The sequence below is a fragment of the Chelonia mydas genome, chromosome 7 (assembly GCF_015237465.2).
Source record: "Chelonia mydas isolate rCheMyd1 chromosome 7, rCheMyd1.pri.v2, whole genome shotgun sequence".
Taxonomy (NCBI): Eukaryota; Metazoa; Chordata; order Testudines; family Cheloniidae; genus Chelonia; species Chelonia mydas.
This window is the reverse complement of record NC_057853.1, coordinates 42,399,871-42,427,402: the sequence shown is the minus strand read 5'-3', so window position 1 is coordinate 42,427,402 and position 27,532 is coordinate 42,399,871. Positions and strand designations below refer to the sequence as shown.

General features: G+C 40.6%; 2 protein-coding genes and 5 non-coding genes across 25 annotated transcripts in view; 6 read left to right on the top strand and 1 right to left on the bottom strand.

Annotated features, from left to right (window-relative positions):
* Positions 1-7,727, bottom strand: part of PBRM1 (polybromo 1) — an 86,934-nt gene extending 79,207 nt beyond the window's left edge. For 8 of the 17 annotated variants that reach the window (XM_037905603.2, XM_037905605.2, XM_037905595.2 and 5 more), the window contains exons 1-4: positions 4,185-4,307; positions 2,258-2,413; positions 791-888; positions 56-203 (exon numbers count right to left, since the gene is read on the bottom strand). In XM_037905603.2, coding sequence (XP_037761531.1) covers positions 56-203; positions 791-888; positions 2,258-2,413; positions 4,185-4,223 — 441 coding nt within the window. In that variant the 5' untranslated portion in view covers positions 4,224-4,307. Of the gene's footprint in view, positions 1-55; positions 204-790; positions 889-2,257; positions 2,414-4,184; positions 4,308-4,970; positions 5,035-7,592 lie in introns of those variants that run through there. The other 9 variants (XM_037905599.2, XM_043552215.1, XM_043552212.1 and 6 more) reach the window with 6 other exon arrangements.
* Positions 7,728-7,744: 17 nt separating this feature from the next.
* Positions 7,745-27,360, top strand: GNL3 (G protein nucleolar 3). 3 transcript variants are annotated; one of them, XM_037905614.2, is made up of 15 exons: positions 7,745-7,892; positions 8,989-9,047; positions 12,159-12,296; positions 13,703-13,816; positions 14,324-14,407; positions 16,693-16,828; positions 17,296-17,399; positions 18,653-18,791; positions 19,406-19,493; positions 20,831-21,008; positions 21,853-21,995; positions 23,742-23,878; positions 24,996-25,183; positions 26,802-26,883; positions 26,985-27,360. In XM_037905614.2, the coding sequence occupies exons 1-15, from the start codon at positions 7,880-7,882 to the stop codon at positions 27,068-27,070; spliced, it is 1,689 nt and encodes a 562-aa protein (XP_037761542.1). In that variant the 5' UTR covers positions 7,745-7,879; the 3' UTR covers positions 27,071-27,360. The 3 variants fall into 3 exon arrangements, with proteins under 3 accessions (XP_037761542.1, XP_037761543.1, XP_037761544.1); XM_037905615.2 differs by lacking the exon at positions 7,745-7,892 and adding an exon at positions 7,903-7,991; XM_037905616.2 differs by lacking the exon at positions 7,745-7,892 and adding an exon at positions 7,950-8,017.
* On the top strand, positions 16,892-16,963 carry LOC114018417. Its single transcript, XR_003563767.2, has one exon. It is a non-coding gene; the product is annotated as a small nucleolar RNA SNORD19 (small nucleolar RNA).
* Positions 17,451-17,532, top strand: LOC114018422. Its single transcript, XR_003563772.1, has one exon. It is a non-coding gene; the product is annotated as a small nucleolar RNA SNORD19B (small nucleolar RNA).
* Positions 19,231-19,304, top strand: LOC114018419. The gene has a single exon (XR_003563769.1). It is a non-coding gene; the product is annotated as a small nucleolar RNA SNORD19 (small nucleolar RNA).
* On the top strand, positions 20,680-20,758 carry LOC114018421. The gene has a single exon (XR_003563771.1). It is a non-coding gene; the product is annotated as a small nucleolar RNA SNORD69 (small nucleolar RNA).
* Positions 21,387-21,460, top strand: LOC114018420. The gene has a single exon (XR_003563770.1). It is a non-coding gene; the product is annotated as a small nucleolar RNA SNORD19 (small nucleolar RNA).
* Positions 27,361-27,532: the final 172 nt, after the last annotated feature.

Genomic DNA, 27,532 nt, shown 5'->3' with positions numbered 1-27,532 from the left:
AGACCTGCTATTGTCAGAATATATGAATTTGGGCCTTTAAATGAAACTTCCTCACCTTATAGTAAGCCTTTGCATTGTTAAATAGTAGCTGAAAGTCAGCAGTCAGTAGGTTCACATCATCATACTCCTCCATTTTTAGTTTCTGTTGGATTTTCATTAAATCAATAGGCTGAGAAACCACTTCATAGTAGTCTGGTTGATTTCTGTTGTAACAATAAGTAAAGGCATTAGAGTTTGAGCACTGAAAGCGAACCCTACAGTATTTAACTTTGCACAAATTTAAGAGTAACGCAGAAATGTTTCTAGTATGTTTTTACTACAACTTAAATAGCTCAAATTTACAAACAACCTTAATATAAATGAATTAGCACATGTTTTAAAATTTATCTTAAATCTATAAAAAAATTACAGACAGAAATAGTCTCTCTCTTCACCTATTCCATTCCCAAGAGTCAGTTCTGGGTTGTTCCCTAGGATATATTTTATTATTTTACTCCTCCACCTTTGGAGACAATTTTACAGTCAAACAGATCTCAACATCAGGAAGGCTTTATATTCAATGTTTCATATAAAATCAAACGTTTACTTTTCTGCCTGAACACAGGCACCTGTGTCACAGTTCAAAGGGGCATGCTATCAAATATAAAGATCAAAAGACTAATGCAAGCTTGTTGCATATTTAATGCACGAGTTTTGCAACTTTTACACAGATGAGCTATTTCTCAAAATCCATTTTTTCCAGGACTAGCTCTCATACCTAGATTGTTACCAATCAAGGCCACATCCTCACCTTCGTTTTGGTGCCCTAATGAAAAGCTCACATAAGAGCCTGCCCTGTTCATCTTTGTAATCTCTGATTGTGTTGTACAGTTCATGGCACACAGCAATCTAAAAGGCAAGAACAATCCAGTAAGACAATGGAAATGCTAAGGAGGCAACAAATTGAGGGTATGTCTGCACTTGAAATGCTACAGTGTAGACACTATCTATGCCAACAGGAGCAGTTCTCCTGTCAATGTAGGTAATCCACTTCCCCAAGAAACAGTAGTTAGGCCAATGGAAGAATTCTGTCTGCACAAGGGCTTAGGTTGGCAGAGCTACATCTCTCAGGGGTGTGGATTTATGCCCAAGCCTTGGTTAGGGTAGGAAGGTGGGGGGAGGGGAGTGTCACGCCATAAGTTGCTCTACAGTGGGGGTATTAAACACCAAGCCCGTTTGATGTATTAATATAGTACTATGGCATACCCAGATTTGTGTGTTTTTTCTTTTTTAAACAGAGTTTTCTATCCCTCATGGTTGCAAAGAAAACTTCCCAAATGTAAACCAACACAGTGTTGACTACAGACTCAAGAAGACACCAGAAACAATAAATAAGGAAATGTGGACTCCAATGTCTCACAGTTAATCTCTCTTAGGCTAACTAATGTCTAAGGATGGCACTTCAAATGTCAGCATTTACTATTTCTTTGCTGATCATTTTAGCAGATGGAAGGAGGATGGGGAGGAAGTGAAAGCCATAAGGTACAGAAATCCAGAACTGCTACATGGAAGCAGATACAATGGGAAGATAAGACAAGAAATACAAAGACAGTGAAGAAAAAAAGAAAAGCAGCTGAAGGAGAATGAGTAAGGAAGAGAAAAAGGACATCAACTGGGATGGTCCTAAAAATGAACATATTTTCATGGGTCAGGGATGAATAAGGTGCTGAACAAATAATAGAACTTTAGGTACTACATAGAAAGACAATATTCTGTCTTTTGCTCTTTGTGCAAATCTTGTATTGACATCAGTGGGAGAACTACTGTGGACTGAAGGAGATACGTAGTCCTAAATTTATTCCCCAGCCCACACACCATAATTAAAAGTGTAACTCAGACATCTCCACAGAATGAGTTTGATATCCATGTTCTACAGCCAGTTTAGAATCAGTGCTGCTGGGCTCAGGAGGAAGTCGTAACTTGCCCATGTCATTCAAAATTAGCGCTTAGGCCAGGCAGGTGCACAATATACCAAAGGAAACAAAAGCTGTTCCTCGGGATTCCCTAGAAATGTAGAACGCCGTCCCATGGGGGAAAGCCTGGAAGAAGACTTTGCAACTCCAGAAAACATCCATAGAACACTAAGTTATACCCTTATCCTAAATATTCTCACTAAATATGATTCTTTATTTTGCAAATGTTTGCTTATAGTGATTTCAAAAGGTATTCCACATTTGGATTTATGCAATAACACAGAAGGGGTTACAATAGTACTTACAGGATCTACAGTTGGGAGATTTGAAAGTCTCCTCCTTTTCCTGCTTGGGCCTGGTATATTTGTTGAATGGTGACCATCATCAAAATCTCCTCCACTGATGCTGCTGGAAGGAGAAGTAGCCCTTCGTCTCTTGGAACCCATGGAATCCAACTTCTTCTATAATAAAGAAAGATGTTCTTAAACTTATGGCTTTGCATCCAATCTCTCTAATGAGAGTGAGCATTAAACTTGCAGTTCTTTAGGATGTATGTATTCAAGATGGTTCACTGAGATTTAGTTATGTATTATTACCTCACGAAATCATATAGCTAAAACACTGCTTATGTCGTCGATAGTTTACCTGATAATCCAATCTATCGCTGAGTTTTATACTGCCATACATCACCACACCATCAGAGTGACTTGGACTCTTATAGGGTGATGAAAATGTATGTATCTAACAACACTTACCAGTATCCTTTCTTAAATCACCCATTAATGCTTGTGACTTGTCACTCCATACATGATAATAAAACAAGAACTTTTGTCATGGCAGATGAACTAGTTCAAACAAGAGATAATTTGGTGATTCTGATTGACAAGTACTCCACCCCACACCCAAAAGCAAAAAACAAACAACCCTGTTGATGTAATTAAGAGTCTGCACTGACAAGTAAAAATCACAACTACTGCTTAATATCTAGTCATGGGATCACACCAAAAGGGGTTTGGGCTGTAACCTGGTTACATTTTGTTATGTTCTCAAGCCCTCCCATTCTCTCTCCAATGCTAAAATCAGTGTGGATTGGATGGCTCAAGTAACTGGCAATGTAAGATTTCAGAGTAACAGCTGTGTTAGTCTGTATTCGCAAAAAGAAAAGGAGTACTTGTGGCACCTTAGAGACTAACCAATTTATTTGAGCATAAGCTTTCGTGAGCTACAGCTCACTTCATCGGATGCATACTGTGGAAAATACAGAAGATGTTTTTATACACACAGACCATGAAAAAATGGGTGTTTATCACTACAAAAGGTTTTCTCAATGGGGGGGGGGGGGAGAAAATCTGGATTTGTGCTGGAAATGGCCCACCTTGATTATCATACACATTGTAAGGAGAGTGATCACTTTAGATAAGCTATTACCAACAGGAGAGTGGGTTTGGGGGGCGGGGCGGGGGAAGAAAACCTGGATTTGTGCTGGTAATGGCCCACCTTGATTATCATACACATTGTAAGGAGAGTGATCACTTTAGATAAGCTATTACCAGCAGGAGAGTGGGGTGGGGGGAGAGAAAACCTTTTGTAGTGATAAACACCCATTTTTTCATGGTCTGTGTGTATAAAAACATCTTCTGTATTTTCCACAGTATGCATCCGATGAAGTGAGCTGTAGCTCACGAAAGCTTATGCTCAAATAAATTGGTTAGTCTCTAAGGTGCCACAAGTACTCCTTTTCTTTCTGGCAATGTAAGAGTGTCTGTCTCCTCTTGGCCACGTGTTTGAATTTACTAATGTAAATAGTGACTGAAATTAATAACCATCCAACAACTACTGAGTGGTTTATGAAACAAGCTGGTGGACCTAGCACAATTTCTAGTGGCAAGGGATCAGTACCACAAAGATTCCTCTCTACTGGCACTATTGTTGGGAGTCTCAAAGACTAAAGACGGAATGCGTATAGAGACTCCCCAGATCTCCTCCCATTTTCTAATAGAATCAAGGCATTTTTTCTTGTATGTGTTGTTTTTAAATGGTGCAGCAACCTGGCATAACTACATTAGGGTATCTCTTTCGTATTCTAGGAACAGAATTAATTACCTGCAAACACTTAAATAAGTTGAATGAATATGAGGGGGGACTCATTATGGCCAGGATTAAAAAAAAAAAGGTCAAGGTAGGGGAGAAGGGAGAATGGTGCATATATGATCAATAATGTACCAGATTTACCAGAGTACAACCAGCACCTCGAAAAGCCAGTCTCCTCATAGTGTCTGTTGGCCAAGTTAAGATACTGGGAGAAGGTAAGGCTTTAAAAGTGTCAATTCAGCAATGGTGTTAGTACAGTCTAAACTGAAAGAGAAGAAAAAGGAGAGAAAAATAGAGGGGAGGGTAAAAAGGAGAGAGTGGATTGACAGAGTTCAAGAAAAATAGTGAGGAGAGAGAGGAAAGGTAGGGGAGGAGAGGAACATATAGATTAGTATTTTTTGGATTTGTTCTTAACAAAAGCAAACTTCCACACAGAGTATTTTTTCTGCACAAAAAATAAGACATTTTTCTGGATTTTTTTAAACAAACTGTTTGCTTTTTCCTAAAGGCCCTGCTGACACATCACAGATTTTACTGCCAGTCTGAATGTAAAAGAAGAGAGAACAACTGCAACACTGTAAACTGGCGGGAGTGGAGAAGCAGCACAGTGAATGTATAAATAAAAAAAAGTTTTAAGTTTTCAAAAAAGTAATAAGGGTCTTCAGCAATGGCCCACATCATCAAGAAACATCTTCAGAGGAGTTTTATGGCTCTCTTTACTGAACAGTAGCCTTCCTTACTAAACATTTAGCCCCTGTTCATAAAACTTCAGCCACATACCCTATTACATAATAAAGTTTACCAGTATAAGATTGTGCAACAAATACATCAGTATGCTTGTTGAAAAACATTTCTATCAAAACCAAGCTTGAATATCAACCAGGATATAAAATATAAACCTGTATTTTGTTAACAGAATAGCTATACCTTATCAATGCCAGTTTCTCTTTTAAGACTGATTTTCTAACAAATCCCATCCACATATACAGAACTGTATAAAAAAACAGAAAATAAAATTAGTCTTACCTATCTAGTATGCACTATTTTAGTGTTTGGAACCAGAACCAAAAGACATGGAAGACAACTTGTTAACCAAATGACAAATTTTTCCTATGTATTTTTACACCGCACATGCTCTTACAGAAGAAGTTTAAGAGCATATTAAGCATTAAGTTTTAATACGTACTTCATTTAAGTACCTTGGAGCTTTATCTCCCTGTGCAACTTAGGTTATGTAAAACCTATATCAAGGTTTGGACGCCATCATATACCCAAATTCAGTAAGAATCACCCATAAGATGTTTGACAGCTAGAAAACAATACCGAATAGCTGCCATAAAACTGGTAACATTTCAGAGCCTGAACTGCATTAAAGATTCTCTAGATCTCTATGTTTTTGCACAATAATCAAGTTATTGATCTCAAAAGAATACCTTATAATTTAGTGGAGAAAGTGTAGAAAATATTGCTCTCTTCTTAATGGAACTGATGTCTCATGGTGCCTCCTGGGGTACCAACAATCTCCCTACCTACAAACACTTTCACTCCTTGTGTGAAGTAGAGAAGGCCTTGAGAGCTATTCAGACATTCCCACAGGACCTAAGAACAGTGTCTCTGCAGCACTCGCATGAAAAATTGCTTTAAATCTTGAACATTTTTCATAACCTTTACAGCCACTCTTAAAAAGTCAGATCTCTTATAATACCTTCTTCTACAGCTACTCACTGAGAGACCTCTCTTGTGACTCCTAAAAATGACAGGTCACTCATTGCCACATCTCCTGATGATATGTCAATAAACATTTTTCTGTTGTAATCTATTAAGGACCCATCAATATATAATGTTTAATCTCCTTGAAAGAGTCAAGCTTGTACACATATTCAAGGCAATTTACTTAAAACAAGCCAATTGGGTTTTAACAAGCATTTACCTTTCTGCGTCCCTTTAAAAATAACCAACCAGGAAAGATACACAGGTGTCAAGAAAAACTAATTGTTTGCACTGTGGGTATCCTCCACATGTCTGTAGAAATATTTCTCAGATAATGCCAAATGTCACAAAATGACAGAGGGAATATATCATACAATCTTTCTATATGATCACTGATAAATAAATCCTGAAACTGGCCTGAAAAATATGAGGAAAAGTGGATGGAGGGAATGATGAACTCTAAAAGGATAAAGTTAGCAAAGTTAAATGCACATGTTTATTTCTTCATTAATCTTTGAAGGGGTAATGGACAAGGGACAGATAATGTGACTGCTTATTTGATCAACTACTGGGTGTAATACAGGTCTGCTTCTACTTTAAATATTACTAAATGGTATATATACATTTTCTAGCAAATTTTGTGAGGCTCGTTTGGTAAGAAAGGAGGTTTTTGGGAGGATTGGGTCTATTTATGACCCTATAAATATAAATATTTGTATATAGCTACATACACATCTTCAAGTATTGTACAATCATTAACTATGCACCCAGTTCTTTACAGGTAGAAAAACTGAGGGAAAGAGTATATATTACATCATTCTCTTTCTATATTTTGATTTGTAAAAATGTCATGCACATGGATTTGTCTATCATTCCTACCTACCCTGAGGTATGCTCCACCCTCTTAGTTGCAAGTTCTCTGGGACAGAAAGTCTTCTGTCTTTTCTTAGGAAAGGCTGAAATAATTGGGCATATTTAGTCTAGAGAAGAGATGGGTGGGGTGGGGAGAGACATGATCACAGTCTTCAAATATGTAAACGGTTGTTATAAAGAGAACTGTGATCAATTGTTCTCCATGTCTACTGAGGGCAGCACAAGAAGTAATCAGCTTAGTTTGCAGCAAGGTTGATTTAAGTTAGATATTAGGAAAACCTTTCTAGTTATAAAGTTAGTCAAGCACTGGAAAAGGTTACCAAGGGAGGCTGTGGAATCACCATCTCTGGAAGTTTTTAAGAACAGGTTGGACAGCACATGGTATAGGTTTATTTGGTCCTGCCTCAGCTTCGGGGGGGCTGGACTTCATGACCTCTTGAAGGCCCTTCCACCCTTACGTTTCTATGATACTTTCGGTACAAAAGGCCATGATCCTCGACTGGAGAACCTAGGTGCTATGAATAAAATAAGAGTAATGTGTTGGAGGTCAGAGTTAGGGCGTGGATGTCAGGACTCCTTGTGTCTGTTCCCAGCTCCGACAGCGACTCAACCAGTTGACTGCTTTGACAAGCCGCTTCCCCGCTCCATGCCTCAGTTTCCCCTAGGTGCAAAAGAGGGCTAACACCGCCAGCCTCACCGACGGAGGATCAGTGCCCCTGGAGGCGAGGGGAAGCGGAGCTGGTGCCTCGCCCGGGGGAGGTGGCAGGGATGAGGACGGGAACAGGGGATCAGCAGCTCCCACGCCGCCGGAAGGGTCCGGGGCGGGCCCCGGGCAGGGCACCCCCACGCCGGGGGCGCTGTCTCCCCACCAGGAGCGCAGCGGCCACACAAAGAGAAGCGGCGGCCTCCTGGCTCTTGCAGCCCGGCTGCCCGCTCCGAGCCGCCAGGCCGGCAGCCAGCGCTTACCCAGCCGGCCCCGCTCCGCCTCCGACAGCCGCGGCCGCGCTTGCCCCCCGCCGCCCGCACCGCCGCCGCCACCGCTGCTGCTGTTCCGGCCGCTCCTCCTCACTGCCGAGTCTGCCGCTGCTGCAAAGCCCGGCCGGCCGCCAAGCGAGCCCGCCAGCGCGACACAGCCCAAGCCGCGGGACCGGCCTGCTTTACGGCAGTGCCTCCTCGCGGCACCGGCCTTCCCCTAGTCGCCGCAGCGGCCTCCACGTGGGGAGAGCGGGCCCGGAGCAGCCGCCGCCGCCGCCATGAGGAGGCCCAGTGAGTGCGGGCGGGCGGACGAGCAGGCGATGGACAGAGCCGCTAGGCCCCACAGGCGGGGAGGGAGGCCGAGGGCGCTTCCCTGTCGCGATCGAGCCTGTGAGGAGCCGTCCGTGGGGTTGGGGGTACGGTGACCAGACAGCGAGTGTGAAAAATCGGGGCAGGGGGTGGGGGGTAATAGGAGCCTATATAAGAAAAAGGCCCAACACTCGGGACAGTCCCTATAAAATCAGGACATCTGGTCACCCTAGTTGGGGGGCTTCCTCCGAGCTGCTGGGGGAGGGGGGAGCCCCCTGCGGGAATGACAGCGGTTCTGCCTGGCGCGGGGTCAGCCTTGGTTTGCCCCCTCTCTTGGGTTCTCCTCCGAGCCTGGGGCTCCAGCCCTGGCGTGGGCTTCGGAGGCCTCGCTGATCCTGCAAAGACTTGGACCCGCCCTGGGCTCCGCTTAAATTCACGTGCTCACACGTGCCTACAGCCTTTCCAGGGTCCGGGCCACCCTGGGATCTGTGTAGAGCTGAGCGAGATTTTTACCAACGCATAATTTTGGGGGAAGGGTCAAAATATCCCCCCCCCGCCCCCCCCCAGTGCTGCGACACTATTCGCAAATTCGGACCCAATTCAACAAATAGTTTAGGCCCAGGAAAAACTGAAGATTTTTGTTTTTAATAAAAAAGTAAAAACTTTTTGTTTCAACCTTTGGTTTCTAAAATTTTGAAGCGTTTTGTTTCAAAATAGTGTTTTAAATTCAGATTTGGCCAATTTAAAAAATAAAACACAAATAGAGTGAAAAACACCCGAAAGTGACTAAATTGAAACAAAAAGCTGGGACAAAAAATCGTTTTGAGTCAACTGAAGTATTTTTGGTCAATTTAATTTTGTTTGTGTGTGTTTTCAATTCAGCAGTTTTGGGGGGGGCGGGAAATGATTTTGGTTCAAATCGATTTTTCTTCTGATTTTTCAGTTCTGTCCCTGAACCAAAAAATTTGTTATTTGCCAAGCTCTGCATCTGTGGCTTCCACACTGGTGTTGCTCATAAGATTTGTTTTTGGAAAGTGTATCCAGTCTGTGTGATTATAACCCATATTGATATTTTCAGAGTTGAAGAAGGCTAGTAAGCGCATGACCTGCCATAAACGATATAAAATCCAGAAAAAGGTAGGTCTCAATGCCAAATTTGCTATTAAGCTTTCATATTAAAGGAACACTTGGATATATTTCAGCCCTAATAATTATAGATTATGTAAATGCATAGTTTTCATGGTGTTTACAGTTTGAGCCAGTTGCTAGTTTTTAAAGTTCAGCTCTGGATCCAAATTTGGGTGGGGATTGGATGTAAAGTTTTGAGTGGAACCCATTTCTGTTTAAAGCATAACTAAATGTAGGTGCCCTAATGACCAAAATGCTTTTGAAGTGTGGTATTATTTCTGTTTAGCATTTATATTGCAGTAGTACTAGTAGCCAGCCAAGTTGTGGCTCAACTGTGAACCACCCATTCCATACATAACTTGTCATTTTGCTCATCAGTTTATCTAAGATATTTCTAATGCACTATGGCATCTAAGCACCTTGTATACAAATTAGGGTAGCAGTAGCTTGCCCAGAGCATCCTCATTACTCTGATATCAGTCATGCTTTTATTTTGTATTATTTCAAAGTTGTTGGTGTTTCTTCTGTTTGAATAAATGGGCATAAAAATAGAAAATGAATGTTGCCTGACTGCAATGTGCATTGTAATGCTAATGCTGGATGCTAATACCACAGTGTAAAGAGAGTTCACACACGTAAAAATTAGGGCTGTTGAGTAATCGCAGTTAACTCGTGATTAACTAAAAAAAATTAATCGCAGTTTTAATCACACTGTTAAACAGTAAAATACCAAGTGAAATGTATTAAATATTTTTGGATGTTTTTCTACATTGAATATATTGATTTCAATTACAACACAGAATACAAAGTGTATAATACTCACTTTATTATTTTTTATTACAAATATTTGCACTGTAAAAATGATAAAAGAAATAATAGTTTTCAATTAAACTAATACAAGTACTGTAGTGCAATCTCTTTATTGTGAAAGTGCAACTTGCAAATGTAGATTTTTGTTGTTGTTACATAACTGAACTCAAATACAAAACAATGTAAAACTTTAGAGCCTCCAAGTCTCAGTCCTACTTCTTGTTCAGCCACGCTAAGAGAAACAAGTTTCTTTACATTTATTGGATAAAATGCTGCCCGCTTCTTATTTTGCAATGTCACCTGAAAGTGAGAACAGGCATTCACATGGGACTTTTGTAGCTGGCATTGCAAGGTATTTATGTGCCAGATATGCTAAACATTTGTATGCCCCTTCATGCGTCTGCCACCATTCCAGAAGACATGCTTCCATGCTGATGATGCTCTTAAAAAAATATTGTGTTAATTAAATTTCTGACTGAACTCCTTGGGGGGGAATTGTATATCTCCTGCTGTTTTACCTGTAGTCTGCGATATATTTCATGTTATAGCCGTCTCGGATGATGACCCAGCACATGTTGTTTGTTTTAAGAACACTTGCACTGCAGATCTGACAAAACACAAAGAAGGTCTCAATGTGAGATTTCTAAAGATAGCTACAGCACTCGACCCAAGGTTTAAGAATCTGAAGTGCCTTCCAAAATCTGAGAGGGACCTGGTGCGAAGAATGCTTTCAAAAGTCTTAAAAGAGCAACACTCCGATGCAGAAACTACAGAATCCAAACCACCAAAAAAGAAAATCAACCTTCTGATGGTAGCATCTAACTCAGATGATGAAAATGAACGTGTATCCGTCTGCTCTGCTTTGAATTCTTATCAAGCAGAACCCGTCATCAGCATGGACCCATGTCCTCTGGAATGGTGGTTGAAGCATGAAGGGACATATGAATCTTTAGAGCATCTGACATGTAAATATCTTGTGACGCTGACTATAACAGTGCCATGTGAACGTCTGTTCTCACTTTCAGGTGACATTGTAAACAAGAAGAGGGTAGCATTATCTTCTGCAAATGTAAACAAACTTGTTTGTCTGAGCAATTGGCTGAACAAGAAGTAGGACAAAGTGGACTTGTAGGTTCTAAAGCAGGAGTGGCCATCCTGTGGCTCTGGAGCCACATGCAGCTCTTCAGAAGTTAATATGCGGCTCTGTGTATAGGCACCGACTCTTAGGCTGGAGCTACAGGTGCCAACTTTCCAATGTGCCGGGGGTGCTCACTGCCCAACCCCTGGCTTTGCCACAGGCCCTGCCCCCATTCCACCCCTTCCCACCCCCTCCCCTGAGCCTGCCATGCCCTCGCTCCCCCCCACCCCCCCGACTCCTGCACGCCGCAAAACAGCTAATCGGGAGGGAGGGGAAGAGGTGCTGATCGGCGGGGCTGACGGTGGGCGGGAGGTGCTGGGAGCAGGGGGGAGCTGATTGGAGGGCTGCTGACATATTACTGTGGCTCTTTGGAAATGTACATTGGTAAATTCTGGCTCCTTCTGAGGCTCAGGTTGGCCACCCCGTTCTAAAGTTTTACATTGTTTTTGTCCTTGAATGCAGGAGGTTTTTTTGTACATAATTCTACATTTGTAATTTCAGCTTTCATGATAAAGAAATTGCACTACAGTACTTGTACTAGGTGAACTGAAAAATACTATTTTATTTTTGTTTTTTACAGTGCAAATATTTGTAATAAAAAATAAATATAGAGTGAGCCCTGTACACTTGGTATTCTGCGTTGTAATTCAAATCAATATATTTGAAAATGTAGAAAACATCCAAAAATATTTAAATAAATGGTATTCTATTATCGTTCAACAGTGCAATTAATCGCATGATTAATTTTTTTAATCTCTTGACAGCCCTAGTAAAAATTGTTTTCTTTTTTAATGCCAAATACTTTGAAACAGAAAACCAACAAACTGCTTTGAAATAATACAAAACTAGGCAATACAGAACTTATTGTGAGTCGACATAGGGTTCAGCTGCAATGGGAAGTTGCTTTTAAATATAGGGAACAAATCTACATTGGCAGAGAGATGGTATAGATGACATAATAACTTAAGTCTTTGAATCTTTAACTTCTGCAGTTCAGGGTCTGCTTATTTAAGCACAGCTACCTGCTGATTCAGTCTGTAATTGAAAGCCCTTCACTTCAAACACAGAAAATCTTTGTAGACATAAATATGAAGGAAGGAGAAGTGTGACGGTCTCTGCATCAAACTGGGTTTGTGACTCCAGTTCCAGATTTTGTTCTTTCTTGCCCACAGGTTCGGGAGCACAGCAGAAAACTCAGGAAAGAGGCCAAGAAACGTGGGCACAAAAAGCCCAAGAAAGATCCAGGAATTCCCAATGCTGCACCTTTTAAGGAAGAGGTTCTTCGTGAAGCTGAGCAAAGGAAGCAAAGGGTAAAATACAGTTTATAATAGAATGAAGGGGTTATGTGCATATCCCCACTTCAGGAAAACTTGATATGTGTCATGCACTATAAATAGTCTTAATAGCCATTGGCTCTGAAAATACTAGAGCTTCTCATTTTCAACTTAATTTAGTATATTGTTATCTAGTATATTATGTGGATTTTTTAGTATTTGATACTATAACTGTGTATAGATGCAAATATACGCAAGTGTAGACTAAGTAATTTCTAGCATAATTAGTGCTTCCTGTGAAGAGTAAGATCTCCAGGTACCCTACACAGCTGTTTTAAAAAAAAAAAAAAAAAAAAAGTCTTGCCAGTTTGACACTTGTATGATGAAATCCTCTGTATAGGCACCTAAATATGTGTGGGCAACATTAACACTGTCTGCTAATGTGACTACCCTGCCACAGAGGGACCATCACTGATATCATTTTGAAGGTGTCGAGTGCCGATGAGAAGCACAGTTGGGAAAGTAACTGAAATACTTCCCTAATGGATTGTATTTTCTAAATGGAAAATCTACCCTAAATTCTCAATTACTGAGGGACAATCTTCACTCATTGATATATTTGCTTTCCACAACCAACTCTCTATAACTTTTCATGAGTGAGGTACCTGAATACTTGGATGCTAGTATCTAAACTGTATTGTTAAATTTATACACATAAATTTGGGTTATTGCTGATTTTGTACTATATGTATCTTATGACTTTTAAAACAAACATTGTATTTGTGGATAATCTAAGCACTATACCCAGATGTACAGACGCTCTTTTCTTACCTACGTATTACATAATTTTTTAACATTAGCTTTAATAAAATTTTTATTTCTGTCTGTCTTGGCACCAAAGTATCTGAGTGCCTCCAAAAGTTTAATTGGCAGTAGTAATGTATCACCATTTCCATCAGGTAAAAGCAGGAGTAGAAATAAGCTCCTACCAGCCAACCAGTTCCTTAAGCTCCCGCCCTTGATTTCTTAATAGTTCCAGACAAGTATCGGAGACAGATACACCAAGACTGAAAGGACCATGGAGACTGAACATCCCTTTTCCTTCAATGCGACCACTCTAGGTCAAGATTAAGACCTGAACCATACTCTTGAGTGAAATCCTGGTCCCACTGATATTTTGCCATTGAATTCACTGCAAACAGGATTTCACTCCTTGTGTGGATAGAGAACTTAGCTTTCTAGGACTCTCAACCTGGCACCTTTCACTAGCATTAAAAACCGTGCAAAATATTCAAAGAATAATCCTAGGTGGCAATGTGTAGCACTTTTATAGTACTGCTCTTCATGTTTAAAGCACTTTACAAACAATCCTGATTGTAAGTGGGGAGGAATACTCTTTAGCTTATGAAATGTTGTTCTCTGTCTTGTTTTGTTGCAATTAGCTTGAAGAACTAAAACAAAAGCAGAAACTTGCTAGGCAGAAAGACCTTGAAAAGAAAAGAAAGCTACAAGCTAAAAAGAATGCTACCAAAGCAAATAAACATCCAGAGGAAAAGGTATGTATGTGTAGTATAATTCTTCTTTTTTCAAAGAGGCTAGTTGACTTGCAGCGCAAGAGACAAACTTTCCATCCTCTCATAAGGCCTAATCCAGCACCCTTTTAAGTCTATGGCAGAATTCCCATTGCTTTTGACCAACAGTAAAGACTTGGTGTAGTGATAGATCTAGTGAGGACATGAAAGTTATTATGCATCCCTTTTAATCAAAGTATATATAGGGGTGTCGGGTTTACTGCTAACGTCAATTACAGCTTTCAGGAATATTGGTCTACATATTGCAAATATCACATCTCTACTAGATCTGATTCCATTGAAGTTTATAGGAATGATAAATGTAATCCTCAAAGTATCATTTCTCTTAAGTAACATATATTCCCTGATTGTTGCTTTTTCATGCTATTAGAAATATTGCAGTGCTAGTTGCTATTACCTTATATTGTGTAAAGACAATATTTTAATTTGTGGCTTCAGATTCTTTTCTCTCCTCCCACCCTCTTCATTCAGGAATCAACCACGAAACCAAAAGCAAAATCTAACAGTCTGCTGGATAAAAATTCAAATAAATCATTTTGCAGAGAACTTAAAAAGGTAGGAACTTTCAATAATTACTTTCTATATTTTGAGCAGCAACCCAAAAAAAATGATACTTTACTTTTCAGTTATTCAGTTAAAAGTTTTATATATTATGGACTTTGTTAGAGAACAGTACACTTTTAGGGTCCCAGTGTTGTAAAGGTGCTGAGCACTCTCAACTCCCATTGAGGATGTTCAGCACTTTTGAGGACTATGCCCCTTGGGCTAAAGTCAAGGAGCATTTTACGAAAGTTCTTCAGGATCATGTTCTTTATCATTAAACTCTCATTCCCAATTAACTGACATCTGCCTGCTTAAAGAAAAAGCTGAAGGGGCTTCACTTTTCTGTCCTGCAAGACAGAGGCCTACTGTACCCTTGTATTGTTAACACTGCTTTTGTGATGACAGGTTGATACTGACCCAAGTGTTAGAGAGATCTGACTGAGAAATCCAATGGGCTGTTGCCAAGAGGATGAAAAAAAATGAAAATTCTTTGATATTTGAGTTTTCTGTAAAACCCTTTTATCATTTGAGATCACAACAGCAAAGATTTCCACACATATACTCTTCAAGATTGCCTGCTAGACCTTATTAAAAATTGAATAAAGCAAGTTTGATCAGTGCAGAAAATTGATCTGTTCTTGACCAACTGCTTTCCTCTTCATTACTGTAGAGGGAAAGAAAAATCACTCTGAAAACTCTGCCTTACTGTCTTACAAATAATACAGATACAAAGAAAACAAAAGAATTTTTCAATGGTACGACACCTTGCATATAATCAGTTTCACAGTTTTTTCCTTCTAAAGCAAGTCTGTTTTCCCTGTTTGTGTGGGTCTTTCATACAGGAGAGAAACACATTAAAAATGGGAAAATGCAATTGTAAAACCACAAAATTGGTAGAGGACTCAGGCCTTGTCTACACTACAAAGTTATGCTGCTTTAATTAAAACCACGGTTGCATGTCCACACTAGCTCCTTTTGTCGGCAGAGCACATCCACACTAACAGCTCTTGCATGGACACAGTGAGCAGTGCACTGTGGGTAGCTATCCCTCTGTGCAGCTGGCAGCAGGAAGGGTGTACAATGCCTCATGGGGCAGGTACAGCGTCACATGATGTAGGTTTCTCAATCCCATCCTTCCAGGGGCATCCTAGTAGATTGTCAGCTGCTTTTTCAACTGAAGTGTGGGGGGAGAGGGAGAGGAGAGTGGTGTGTCTGGGGCAGGGGAGACAGCAGGCTGACAGACCTATCCTGAGGTAGGGGGAGGGGGATCAGCTCTGCTCAGCATAGCAGTCTCTCCCAAAGCAGCCTGCTCAGCTTGCCTGCCTGTGGTTCTGTGATTCCCTCCGAGTTCTCCCATTGCCTCCTCAGCTGCCAGGAGTGGTATCCTGAGCAGCTCGGGTGCTGAGGAATGTCAAAGCAGCACAGCAGTCGGTGTCATCTCTCCTCCACCCCTCCCGCCTGCCCCAGTGTTCCTAGTGCAGGGCAGAACTGGAGCATTCCACGCTAACTATTTGCTCTTTGTTCCGCAAAGGGAGCAGCATGCTCAACTCTCAGATACTTCCCAGAGCTTTGAAGGGGGGGGGGGGGGGGGGGGGGTGCATGCCAGTGCAGGACAGCAGAGATCAAAACAGTGAGCAGAGTGGTCAGGGCAGGCATTGTGGGATATTGGTGGAAGCAATGTCTACACTGACACTTTGTCGCTTTAACTTTGTGGCAAAAAGCTTTATGTCTCTCGTTGAGGTGGTTTTATTTTGTCGGCAAAGCAGCAGAGTTTTGCCGCCAAAAGTAGCTTTGTAGTGTGTACACCTCCCCTGTTTTGTTGGCAAAACTTTGTAGTGTAGACAAGGCCTCAGACAAATTGAAACTACTTTTAAGTAATTCTGGAATTAACTCACTGTTAAGCTAGTTGTGTCCCTTTAATTATTGAAACCTTGTTAGCATCCTTGCTAACTTTTAACTGAAGGAGATTTGTTGGATTTAAAGCTGACAAACTGTCTCAACCTTTACACCCAGATTTCTGCATTGTATGCTCTGTGTGGTGGTGTGTGTCTTCCTTGTACAATGCTAAGAGTTAAGGAGTCAAACAGTAACTAAATTTGTTTTCCTGTGTTGTCTTAAAATAAACCGCAAAAATGTAAGTTGACTTTTTATATAATAGAGAGCTCACTTACTGGTCATTCTTTAAAATGAAAATTTCACTGTAATGAGAGAACAGTACTGATGATTTCAGAGATGTTTCCTGTAATGCTGTTTTCTAATCCTGTGGCTGGGAACGTGTTTTCTCTATTCCACTTCAGGTGATTGAGGCTTCAGATATAGTCCTGCAAGTCTTAGATGCCAGAGATCCCCTGGGCTGTCGGTGCTCCCAGGTGGAGCAAATCATTACTCAGTCTGGAGGAAACAAAAAGCTATTATTGGTGTTAAACAAAATCGGTAAGTGAAACAATCTGTTTTGTACAGATATTTAGTCACTCATAGGGTTCTGTGTTAGAATATGAGCTATGAGGAAGATACTAAGGCAGTCTGAGATATCACTGATGACTAAGATCCAACTCTGAGCTTGCTGTCTTGTTGAAGGGATTACACTTTCCTATTTTTGTATGTTCTCTCATCTCTTGCTGTGTGACAAGATTCACACAAACAGGTGAAACTGACTATTGAATGTTTGTTTTTTAATGGTGCATCTGTTCACTTAATCAAGAGCAAAAAGATTCAGTGTTAAGGATAGAGTAGCCTTCTCAGCTACTGTGTGGAACAAAAGCTCTTAAAACTATGCATGATATTAAAGATTGAATCTAATGGCTGAAAACAGCAAGCAATTCTTTAGATCCCAAGCTAAGTAAATTCCATACAGTGACACTTGAAGTTCATTAGAGTGAAAGGTCTGTATTCCTTTCCAGATCTGGTACCAAGGGAGAACTTGGAGAAATGGTTACATTATTTGAAGAATGAGTTTCCAACGGTCGCTTTTAAATCCTCAATGCAGCTGAAGGACAGAAGCGTGGTAAGAGCACTGCTGTCTCTCTCTTGTGTAAGACTGAATCATATGTGTGTCGCTGGGTTGAAACATGATGAAAAGCAAGGACTCTTGACATGAAGATGAAGATTGCAAGATCCAACTCTGATTTCTCCCAGTTAAAATACAAAGTTTTACTTATCTCTGGGGTGTTTTTTTATGGCCGACTGGCTGTGCTCCTGCAACTGATACTTTTGGCTTGGTGGAATAGCGATGAGCAGTCTTAGAACTTTTCTGCTTGGGCTGGGGAAACTTCACAGTTGTTGGTGAATTCTTGCTTCAGTACTGCACACTACTAATTATGACTAGAAAATTGCATTGAGGCAAGGCAACATACTAAGGATTTGTACTGAAAGACACACCCATCAATGGAATCTGCATTGAATGAATGAGGAAGTCCTGAAATCTAAGGTCTTGTCTACAGGAGACCATTGCACTGGTTTAAATTTAACGTTTTTAAACCAATTTAGTTAAACTTATTTAAGCCTCTGAGTGAATACTTATTTCCATCCGAAGCCTGTACATTACTAAGAGTGGTATTTGGAATTATTTCATGAAGAGTTGGGGTAATGGAGGAGTCGCCTCCCCACTGCCCATCTCCCATTGGAGTATGATAATACACATCTTTTGATTCTTGCACGCATTAATTTAAGACCCTAATAATATTTGTGTAACATTTTTCATTAGAGAGACTTAAAGTGCTTTGCAAACGCACCCTAATCTTCACTGCGCCACAGTGAAATAGATAAGCATCATCTGCATGTTGAAAGTGCAGAAACTCAGGCACAGATTGTGGAGCCCTTAGATTAATAAACAATTGCTCTTGCAAGTAGTCCCATTGAAATCAGTGGGATTACTTGAATGAATGCTCAGCAAAGTGAATAAGGGCTCCACCCCATTCTGGCTTTAAGTGACTTTCCCAAGGTCATAAAGTGATACTTCAGCACAGCCAGGAATGGAAGCACAAGTCCCATTAGTCAGTTCACATTGCTAGATGCATGGTCTCCTGTAACATTTTGAAGGACTGCCTTTCTTACTGCCCGTCAGGTCAGATGCACTTTAATTGGTATCTCATCAAGTCCCTTCCTTCTAATTGGAAGAAAGATGCTGTAAAGGCCATCCAATAGAAGGTATTAGTGGGCATATAGGAGTAAAATGTACATTTGGATTCATATTTAACATCCCAAACACATACAGTTAAAATGGGCCCATCCTATGATTTTACCTTTTGAATTTTATAGCAGGAGAAGAAGCTCACAAAGAAAAGAGCTCGCATTGACTTGTCAAGAGGCAGCATGTGTTTTGGAAGTGAGTGTCTTTTGAAGCTTCTTCGAGATCACTGCAGGACTCAAGACAAAGCCATTCAAGTTGGGGTGATAGGTAAGGTGTATTTTTTTTTTTTCTTCTCCTTACAAAGAAACTATGCAGTATAACACAAGCTGGGTGATATAACACAATCAGTGAGTGCTTTCTCACATCTCAGGCTTTGAAATACTTTGGCCTTTCACTGAACATTCTTAGGTTTGACATGGGACTTGGTATAGCTGCATCCAGTGATGCCTCTTCCACTTCCTGCCCATCAGAGGTAGCTCTCCTATTTGTGTCTAACATTAGTGACCAACTGATGGTTGAATATGTGACCAGTCTGGCTATGGGAAGCACAAAAAATCTGACGCTAGTTAATTTACCAGATTGAGTGTTAAACCAAGTCATGTAGTTCTTCTCAACCAGCACTGCCTCTTTTTACACTTGATAGGTCTTTGCTGTGATTTTTTAATTTAATTGACGTTACTTTTCTTGTCCTTTTTATTACTAGAGTGAGAAATGAGGATATATACTTTGTCTGACTGTTACAGTGAAGACTTCAGATCCAACTCTGATCTCACTCTGACTACATGTATTAAAGCCAGTAGTTCTGATCTAATTTACATGGACTAAGGTTTCTTGTTTAACTATTTAAGATATTTTTACCATTTGTTTGTGTTTTTCTTCAGGCTTCCCTAATGTGGGGAAGAGCAGTATAATCAATAGTCTGAAGGAGATGCGTGCCTGTAATGTGGGGCCAGTTAGAGGCGTTACCAAGTAAGTTTAGTTTGACAAAACCATTGGTTTTGTAGTTATGTTCTGATTACGTACATTTCCTAGCTGTTTCAATTAGCTAGAGCATTCTCCACTGCCTGTTCTGATCAGTCAGTGTAACTGAGCACCGCTCCCTAAACAGCTGCTGCATTTCAGTGGTGGACAAAGTATGCCCCTATATGTAGTTTTTAAAGTGTAGTAGGATCTCTGTGTGAAAGGGTCAGCTCACTTCTTGGCGCCTCCTTGTGGCTGGGTGTGGTATAGCAACGCTATCCCTTAGCGTCTGCTGCCTCTGGCTGCTCCGCCTCTTGAGTGGCCTGTACCTCTTCCTGTGATGTGGCCCTCTGGCCAGGTCACTTTCAAGTCTCTCCCTTTTTGGGGGGTAGTCCATAAACAAAAAGCAAGGAGAATTAACACAAACAAACTGAGTTAGTAACAGAGGAAGGAACGCCTCCCTCTCAGGGTGTATCAGGATCAGGCCCTCCCCTCAGGGAGAGTCCTTCAGGCAGTGGCTGTCAGGACAGATACTGTCTTCCTTCAGCCCTATCCTCAGGAGCTGAGAGTTGCAGCTCTGCTCTCTTCCCTGGGCTGCCCACAAGTGAGCTGTTCTGCTCCCTTTTAACTCTCCTCCAGCCTGTGCATCTCTTGCAGGTGTGGCTGACTGATCCCAGAGCAACTCCTTAACCCCTTGTTGCCCAGTGTGGAGTTTGCATACCCCATCACACTCAGGATTAAAGGCACTATATGCATTGTGAGTTGTTGTTAAAGAAAATTTGTTCTTGAAGAATCACGTCTGAGCCTACTTTGCTGGGAGTCAAGATTTTTTCCATGCCACATCCCATTGGCAGTCCAAGGAGTTAATTGAAGTCTAACATCTTTTATTTTCAATTCTAGAATACTGTCAATTTTTGTATTAATTTTGAGAAATGCCTTGTCTCTAGACACAACCAATGCTCCTAAATCTGATTTAAGACAGGGGCTTGTCCAGTGGCTGCTCTTGCAACTTATGAGTCCAAGGATAAGCTCTGATTATTTTATTGGGAAAGGTTAGACACTGTGCAGATTAAATAGGTGCCTCACCCAAGTTACTCTCAATGAATCACTTACACAGCCATGAATAGAATCTTGGGGTTTCAACACCTTGCCTCTTCCTCTAATCACAAAGCTACTTTTCTTTAGGTTTCCAGTGTACACGAAGCACATGATGATGCATTGGAACTGACTTTGCATGAGGAGTTTGTATTCAATCCAACACTGAGCTTCATGTTTTGCTTTAGCAGATGCTTCGTGCTGGTTGATTTATGTTGACTTACTGACAGGATGCATTTCCTCTCTCAAAGGTGCATGCAGACAGTCCATATTGACAAACAAATCAAGATGATAGACAGCCCAAGCATCATTGCAGCTCCGTCCAACTCTGCTCTTGCTCTGGCTTTGAGGAGCACCACAGATATTGAAGAATCAGGAAAATTATTAGATGCAGTAAATGCTATTCTGAAGCACTGCAGTAAACAGCAAGTAAGTTATTGCTATTGCATGGCTCCGCTACCTTTCTTATCTCATCCTGATGCATCTAGGTCCTGCATACCTTTATTGCTCCAACAGAAGGTGATCTTGCTTTCTGGCCTGCAAGGTTAGCTTTTGTAAAGCATGTGATCTACTGAAAGTCGAATGCATGAGGTCCCTCAGATGGGAAGCTTCATTGACACAGAGAACCAACCTACTGGTGCTATATCTATGACACAATATCTAAGTCTTAATTTGGCAGACAGGTAAAATGCACCAGATCCTCTCTGCCAGTTGCCTCTTTCCCAGTGACTCTTCTGACACAGTACATTTTTATAATTAATTTGATGGAATATAATTAACTTAGTCACGTCGTTTTATTAGCAGAATGAGAAATGAAGATAAACTCAGTGTCTTACTGTTACAGTGAAGACATCAGATCCAACTCTGATCTCATTCTGAATGTTCAATGCTTTAAAGCCAATACCGATCTAATTCCCACTGAAGTCTACAGAGTTAGGTCTCTGTGGACCGCCATTGCTGTTTCCTGGGAGAGGTGAGAAAACTATACATGGATCAATTGGAAAAAGAACACTGATAGTAATACTCCTTTCTGTGGCAGCTGCATTTGCTAATGGAATAGCTACTCTTGCTCTGTAATGTGTGGTGCCAAAAGTAAAAGAAACAAAGGACTTCCCCAACCATATCTCCTCCTTCCTTCTCTTTCTGTACACGCCTCCTTAGTAGGAACTAGTCTTAAAACAATTTGATTTGTACTTTTATTCCTAAAATCATGAGAGAACTAAATGGACCGGATTCTTAATGAACCCTTGTCCATGTTGTTTTCTTGTTTTAGATGATGCTGTACTACAACATCCCAGACTTCAGAAACTCTGTGGAGTTTTTAACTTTACTTGCACAGAAAAGGGGAATGCTGAAAAAGGGAGGTGTCCCTGACACAGAGAGTGCAGCTAAATTACTACTTTATGACTGGACAGGGTAAGGATGTTTTGTTTTTGTTTCAGTATATGAACCTCTTTCACACTAAAACCAATCATTTTACAACAGTGTCACCAGAAGCTCTGGGTACTAACAAATGACAGGAGAGGTTTAGTTAAGTTGCTCTCTTCATCCTGCTTCAGCATACTACACCAAAGGGGTCATTGGTTGAACTTGCTTGACAGCAGAGCTACGGAATGGGATGGAGAATGAGCTGCTATTTAATTAATCTTTGGAACTTGCTTAAGAAAATGGAGTCAAGGTCCCTGTGTACACGGATCTACAGCAAGTTTGCTGAACTCTGCCACAGCACAGCTTCAGCCCAGTTTTTCCATGGGAGTTTTGTCCTTCCTTTGAAACACTGAGTCCATATAGTCCTGTTCCATAGGTATGTGATGACAACAGGGGGCACTACTACCCTGAAATGGATCTTTACTGGCTCCATGTGGAGCAGATTACTGTCATGCCAGTGAAAAAGGTCCACAGTAATTATCTGCAATACGTAGCAGTTTATTGAGAAGGAATTACACAAGCGGTAAAGGGTTATATTGAGCACACAACTCCTATGTTAGACATTAAGAGCTATATATTCCTCTTAACGAGTCTCTTTCACAAACACACACAAACAGACCCTGTGCTAGCCTCATGCAGTTCCTGCTTGGCAAACAGAGAAGGTAGTTACCAATTTTATCAACAGCTTCTTCCCTCCTGGTTTGTTCTTCTCAGCCCTCTGGTCTGCCTCAGATTCCCTCGAGGCAAGGCCTTGGTTGTCTTGAGACCCCTCTGGTTTACAGTCCTACTCGAGCCCACGGAGCAGAGTTTTGGCTACTCTGTCTAGCAGCATTGCTTCTTCAAGTGTCAATTAAGGAATTACAACCAACAGTAATTTACTTTGCTTGATTCTTATACTCTTTTTTTCCCCTCAAGGGTCACATGTCTTAAAAGCATGCCCAGTGGGCTTGTGGTTACTAATTTTTACCTAATTAGTGTGTTAGAAGGGGCTGGGTGTGGTGGTACTGAATGAAGATCACCCCACGTTTACTCACTCATCAATCATTCACTCTGGCTCTTTGTGTGATGTCCTTGCTGTAAGGTCACTAGAACCAGGTTGACCTTTGCTCCATGCTGGAACTTTATACATGTGATACTTACTTTTGCCAACCAATAGGTTCAGTATCATTCGTACACGCAGACTTTGCCAGTCCTTTATCAAATTTGCTTCTGCTTAAGGGGAACCTGCTCCCAGGATCCTCTGCAGCCATTCAGCCATGTTTAAGTCATGTCACGTTATGCTCACACCATTCATTCAGTATGGCCACACCAATTTGGCACCGTCCCAACAGCATGGATGGACCATTTGGTCTGTTCGGATTTATAGTTCCCATATTGTTTAGAGTTTAGCTAAATAATAGTGTTGAGATTTTTATAGCTAGTGGGCTGATGTGGTCTGCACTGACATGTCAGGAAAAACAGCTGTAATGCCTCTTTCCCCTCTAGAGAGTGGCAAGAACTTAATATTGATACACAATATGTAAGAGATTATATAGTCAGAATTTTTCTGTTGAAGTTCACATGTAAGTAGTTACAAAAGTCTTATGTTGAGAAATGTGGGAAGAGAAATCACTTCTTGGGGTTTTTTTGTTTTTTGTTTTGTTTTTTTAAACACTGGGGTGCCTTTAAACATGTTGCTGGTTTTAGTTAGTGGGTTGTCAAATCCATTTTAATTCCAGTATTTTCTTTGTCCAGCGCCAAAATTAGTTACCATTCATTGCTTCCTGCATCACGGAGTCTGTCATCACACCTCACCAAGGAGGTGGTAGCGGAAATGCAGCAGGGTTTTAACTTAGAGGAACTGGCAGAGGATAATATGAACACTATTAAAGGTGAGACTCATCTTTGTACTGCACTACCACAGTTATGGTGGGTATGGTTTTAGCGCACAGCTCTCAAATAAGAGCTGTAACCTGCATTGCACAGTCATTACTTGATCAGTCCTTTGTTTCTACTAACCTGCATGAAACTTTTTTTTGAGTGCTTGAATCTTGCTTTCTTTATACAGCCCTTCCCCTCAAATTCCTTATTTTGCCAAGTAATAATTTAACCAGAGTAAATCATATGCTGAAATCCAAAGCCTTCACTACATAGCTGCCTTCTCTGTAGTATGTATTATGGGGAAAGTTGCTTCCTTGGAGAATTCCTTCTCACTGGCACTGTTTCTCTATGGATTTTTTTTTAAGGGGGTGGTGATATGTGGCTATCTTTGTCTGGCCCTGCCCTGAAAGACATAACCACCTTGTGAGTCCTCTGCATTCCCTGAAACTTCAGTCTGGGGCCCTTCTTTTAAGCTTTACGGGTATGCAGTCCCCTCTTCGGGGCAGCTTCCAGTGCTGGTTCCAGAATTCATGTTCCTGTAAGATTGAAATAGCTGTGGTGTTTGCACCTCCTCTTCAAGACTGTCCATGTCTAATAATACACATATATAATGCTTCAGATTAAGATTGGGATGTATCCCCTTCATTGTAAAATTCTAGAGTCCATGCTGCTGCCAGTTTTAATAAGCATGTTAAAGTTAACTAAATATTTTGAGTAAGGCTGATCTAGTGGCTAGAGTACAAGACATGGAATCAATTTTTTTCCCAACTATGCTACTGATTCACTCCAGGTCACTGGATAAATCATTTAATCTATCTGCTTGAATTTCTCCCATCTTGAAAAGAGGAGGAAATGGCGTAAGGTATTTTAACTAAGAATCTATTTGTATGGGCAGTTTCTGGTAGTTTGTCAGACTGCTGTATTGTTAACTGATTGGTGAGCATAGCTGTATCCTAAGGTCAGTTCAGAACTTGGATCCTCACTGCCACACTTAAATTTTATTTTCTTTCCTGTGGGGGATGGGAAGTTGATTCACCCCTTGGGAAATGGATACCCATATATATCTGTTCATTACATCTAGGTCCATCTGTTAACTTTATTAACAGAGGTGTCCAATATCTTTCACAGCTGTAAAATATCCCAATCTGGCAAGCAGTATTGTTTTCCAGTCTTCTGGCTTGACAAATGGGACAATAGAAGAGAATGAACTAACTGAGGGAATATCAGAACTGGAGAACATGGAAACAAGTGAAGAAGGGGAGGAATTAACTGAAGATGACCAGGACACCGATGAGGAAGAGGAACTCAATGAAGAGGCAAGATATAGCTGATAAAAACCAATCAGTATCATGGCTTGTAAATGGAGAGGGTATCCACTGTAGAGGTGGCAGGGGAAATCTCTCCCCCTGGAGAGTCGGTTAGCCTGATTACAAAAAGGGGAGAAGTAGAGAACTTCATTGTTATGGTCAAGAAAGTGACTGCCTAAGAATGACACTATCTTACTCAGACCTGTGCCTTGTGTCTGAGTCCTGTCTTCATTTTAGTGTAAACTTTTATGGGATTTTTTTTTAAACCAATTGTGTCCTTACATCTGCAGAGGTAACAGCTCTGGAAAAGTGAGCTGGATTTTATTCTGGCTCATGCATCTGCCAAATTGTTAATTGTCAGCTGTGGAATTCTCAGAAGCACATCATGGTGCAGGAGCCAGATAGCATAAATTTGTGGCACTGAGTGAACCTGCTACAGAATCATTGAGCAACAAATTGGAACTTCATAAAGTTTATTTTTGTAGTCACTTTTTAAAGCACTGAGTGAACAAAAGCTACTCAAAATGAATATAAAATTCTTCATCTTCAGCTAACTTCTAGCTCCACTCGTCACTTGAGGAAATCAAAACGTTTTCTTTTAAGCAGTTCCTTCTCTGGTAAAGTCTCCAAACACATCTCTGCTTACACTGGGAGAATGAGTTTGGTGTGTTATCCCTGCGCCTTCCTGAAATACTGGTTTATGGCAGTTTATCTGGCTTTAAATTTGAAGGTTGGCCATGAAATGGTGCAACCTATAGCAGCTTTGGTGTGTTAAACCTTCCCATGCTGATAAGAAAGACAGGTTTTGTTAAAGTGCTCAAAATATAGGAAATCTGACCATACTGCACCTGACAAACAGTGGTTGAGCTGAAGTGTTCCTAAAACACAGTAAGAACTGATATGGGTTGGTGTTTATAAAGTAGAGTAACTAGGCAACTCTTTAATAAGCTGCAAGCTGTAACTGGTTTATTATTTGTAGGAATTAATGATTTATGTAATTCTGGAGCAAGTAGGTTTGATTTCCCAGCTCTGCTGTGCCAGTGTAGTATGCTAAAATATCCACCTGTGAATGTTTGACCATGTAACAGATGGAAAAAATCCTATTCATCATCATTTCATTGGGAAAGAAGCTTACTGCTTCCCCCTCATGGTAATTCTCACAGTGTGACTGCAGTGATCCTTGCTGAACTGTAATGTCTAATAATTCTGCATATGTTACTTGCCTACCATGAAGAATTTACATCTAAATGTTTAAAAAGAAGCTGGGAGGTCAAAGGTGAAGCCCAGTAGGATTGAGCAGTGTACTGTAGCATAAGTTTTACTAGTTTGAGGATTTTTTTTTTCTTTTAAAGATTCAGTGCCTTTGCAGTAATGGAGCTGGAAATGGTTAAAGCAGCACATACTTTAGCTGTATGCTCTATATAAAATATTTTAAAACATTTATTAAAACTCTTTGAAATGGGAATTGGAATCCATACACCTGCTGATCAGTCACTGAAACTATATAAGGAGTACCAGTTCTGTGGGAATGGTATATCTGCTATAGTAGTCTCCCCTCTAAAGGGAAGTTTATTCCTACTGCTGACTGAATAAACTGACAGCAATAATACCTGTAACTTTGTTTTAGGAAAGCGATGTTCAGACAAGCAGCAAAACAAACCCTGCAAAACTGAGTGTGGAGGATGAAAGCTTAGAAAAGCAACCAGCAGGTATGTATTTAAAGCCAGTGACTTAAGTAATAAATACATCATTCTCTGTAACAGTGGTAATCTAGTATTGATTTCAGTCTAACAGATTCTCTCTCCTGAAGGTGAACAGTCTCCTACTTTATCATTCAACTTGGATAAGACAGCTGATCAGGATGATGCTTATGATTTTAATACAGATTATGTGTAAAGACAGAAAAACATGCATTCAAAGGCCTAATTTTGAGAAGGGCATTGCCAACTTTCTAAGTAGCTGTAAAACACTCTACGTTGACCTCTTTCAGTCCTATGGACCTTGCTTGCAAGAGGCTGCTGCAAAGACCCAGTATCTCTGCTGTGAAATATTATATAGAATACAACTTTACAAAGCTGAAGTATACACAGTTCTAGAAACACATGATTTTCAAACAATGTTAATTTTGTAGTTCTCTAAACTAAACTTCTGTAAAAAGATTTTATTAAATGAATCTTAAGGACTAAGTAGCCTCTGAGTCTTATATGTACTGTAGGAAAAGGGTGTTTAAGAAGAAGTTACAAAATGGAAAACAGTAGTAACTATAAGATAAGTGTTAAAGTTTACACAGTATAAACTATGAAATTGAAGATATTGTTTTCACCTTCAGTCCATTCAGATCAAATACCTACACTAGGA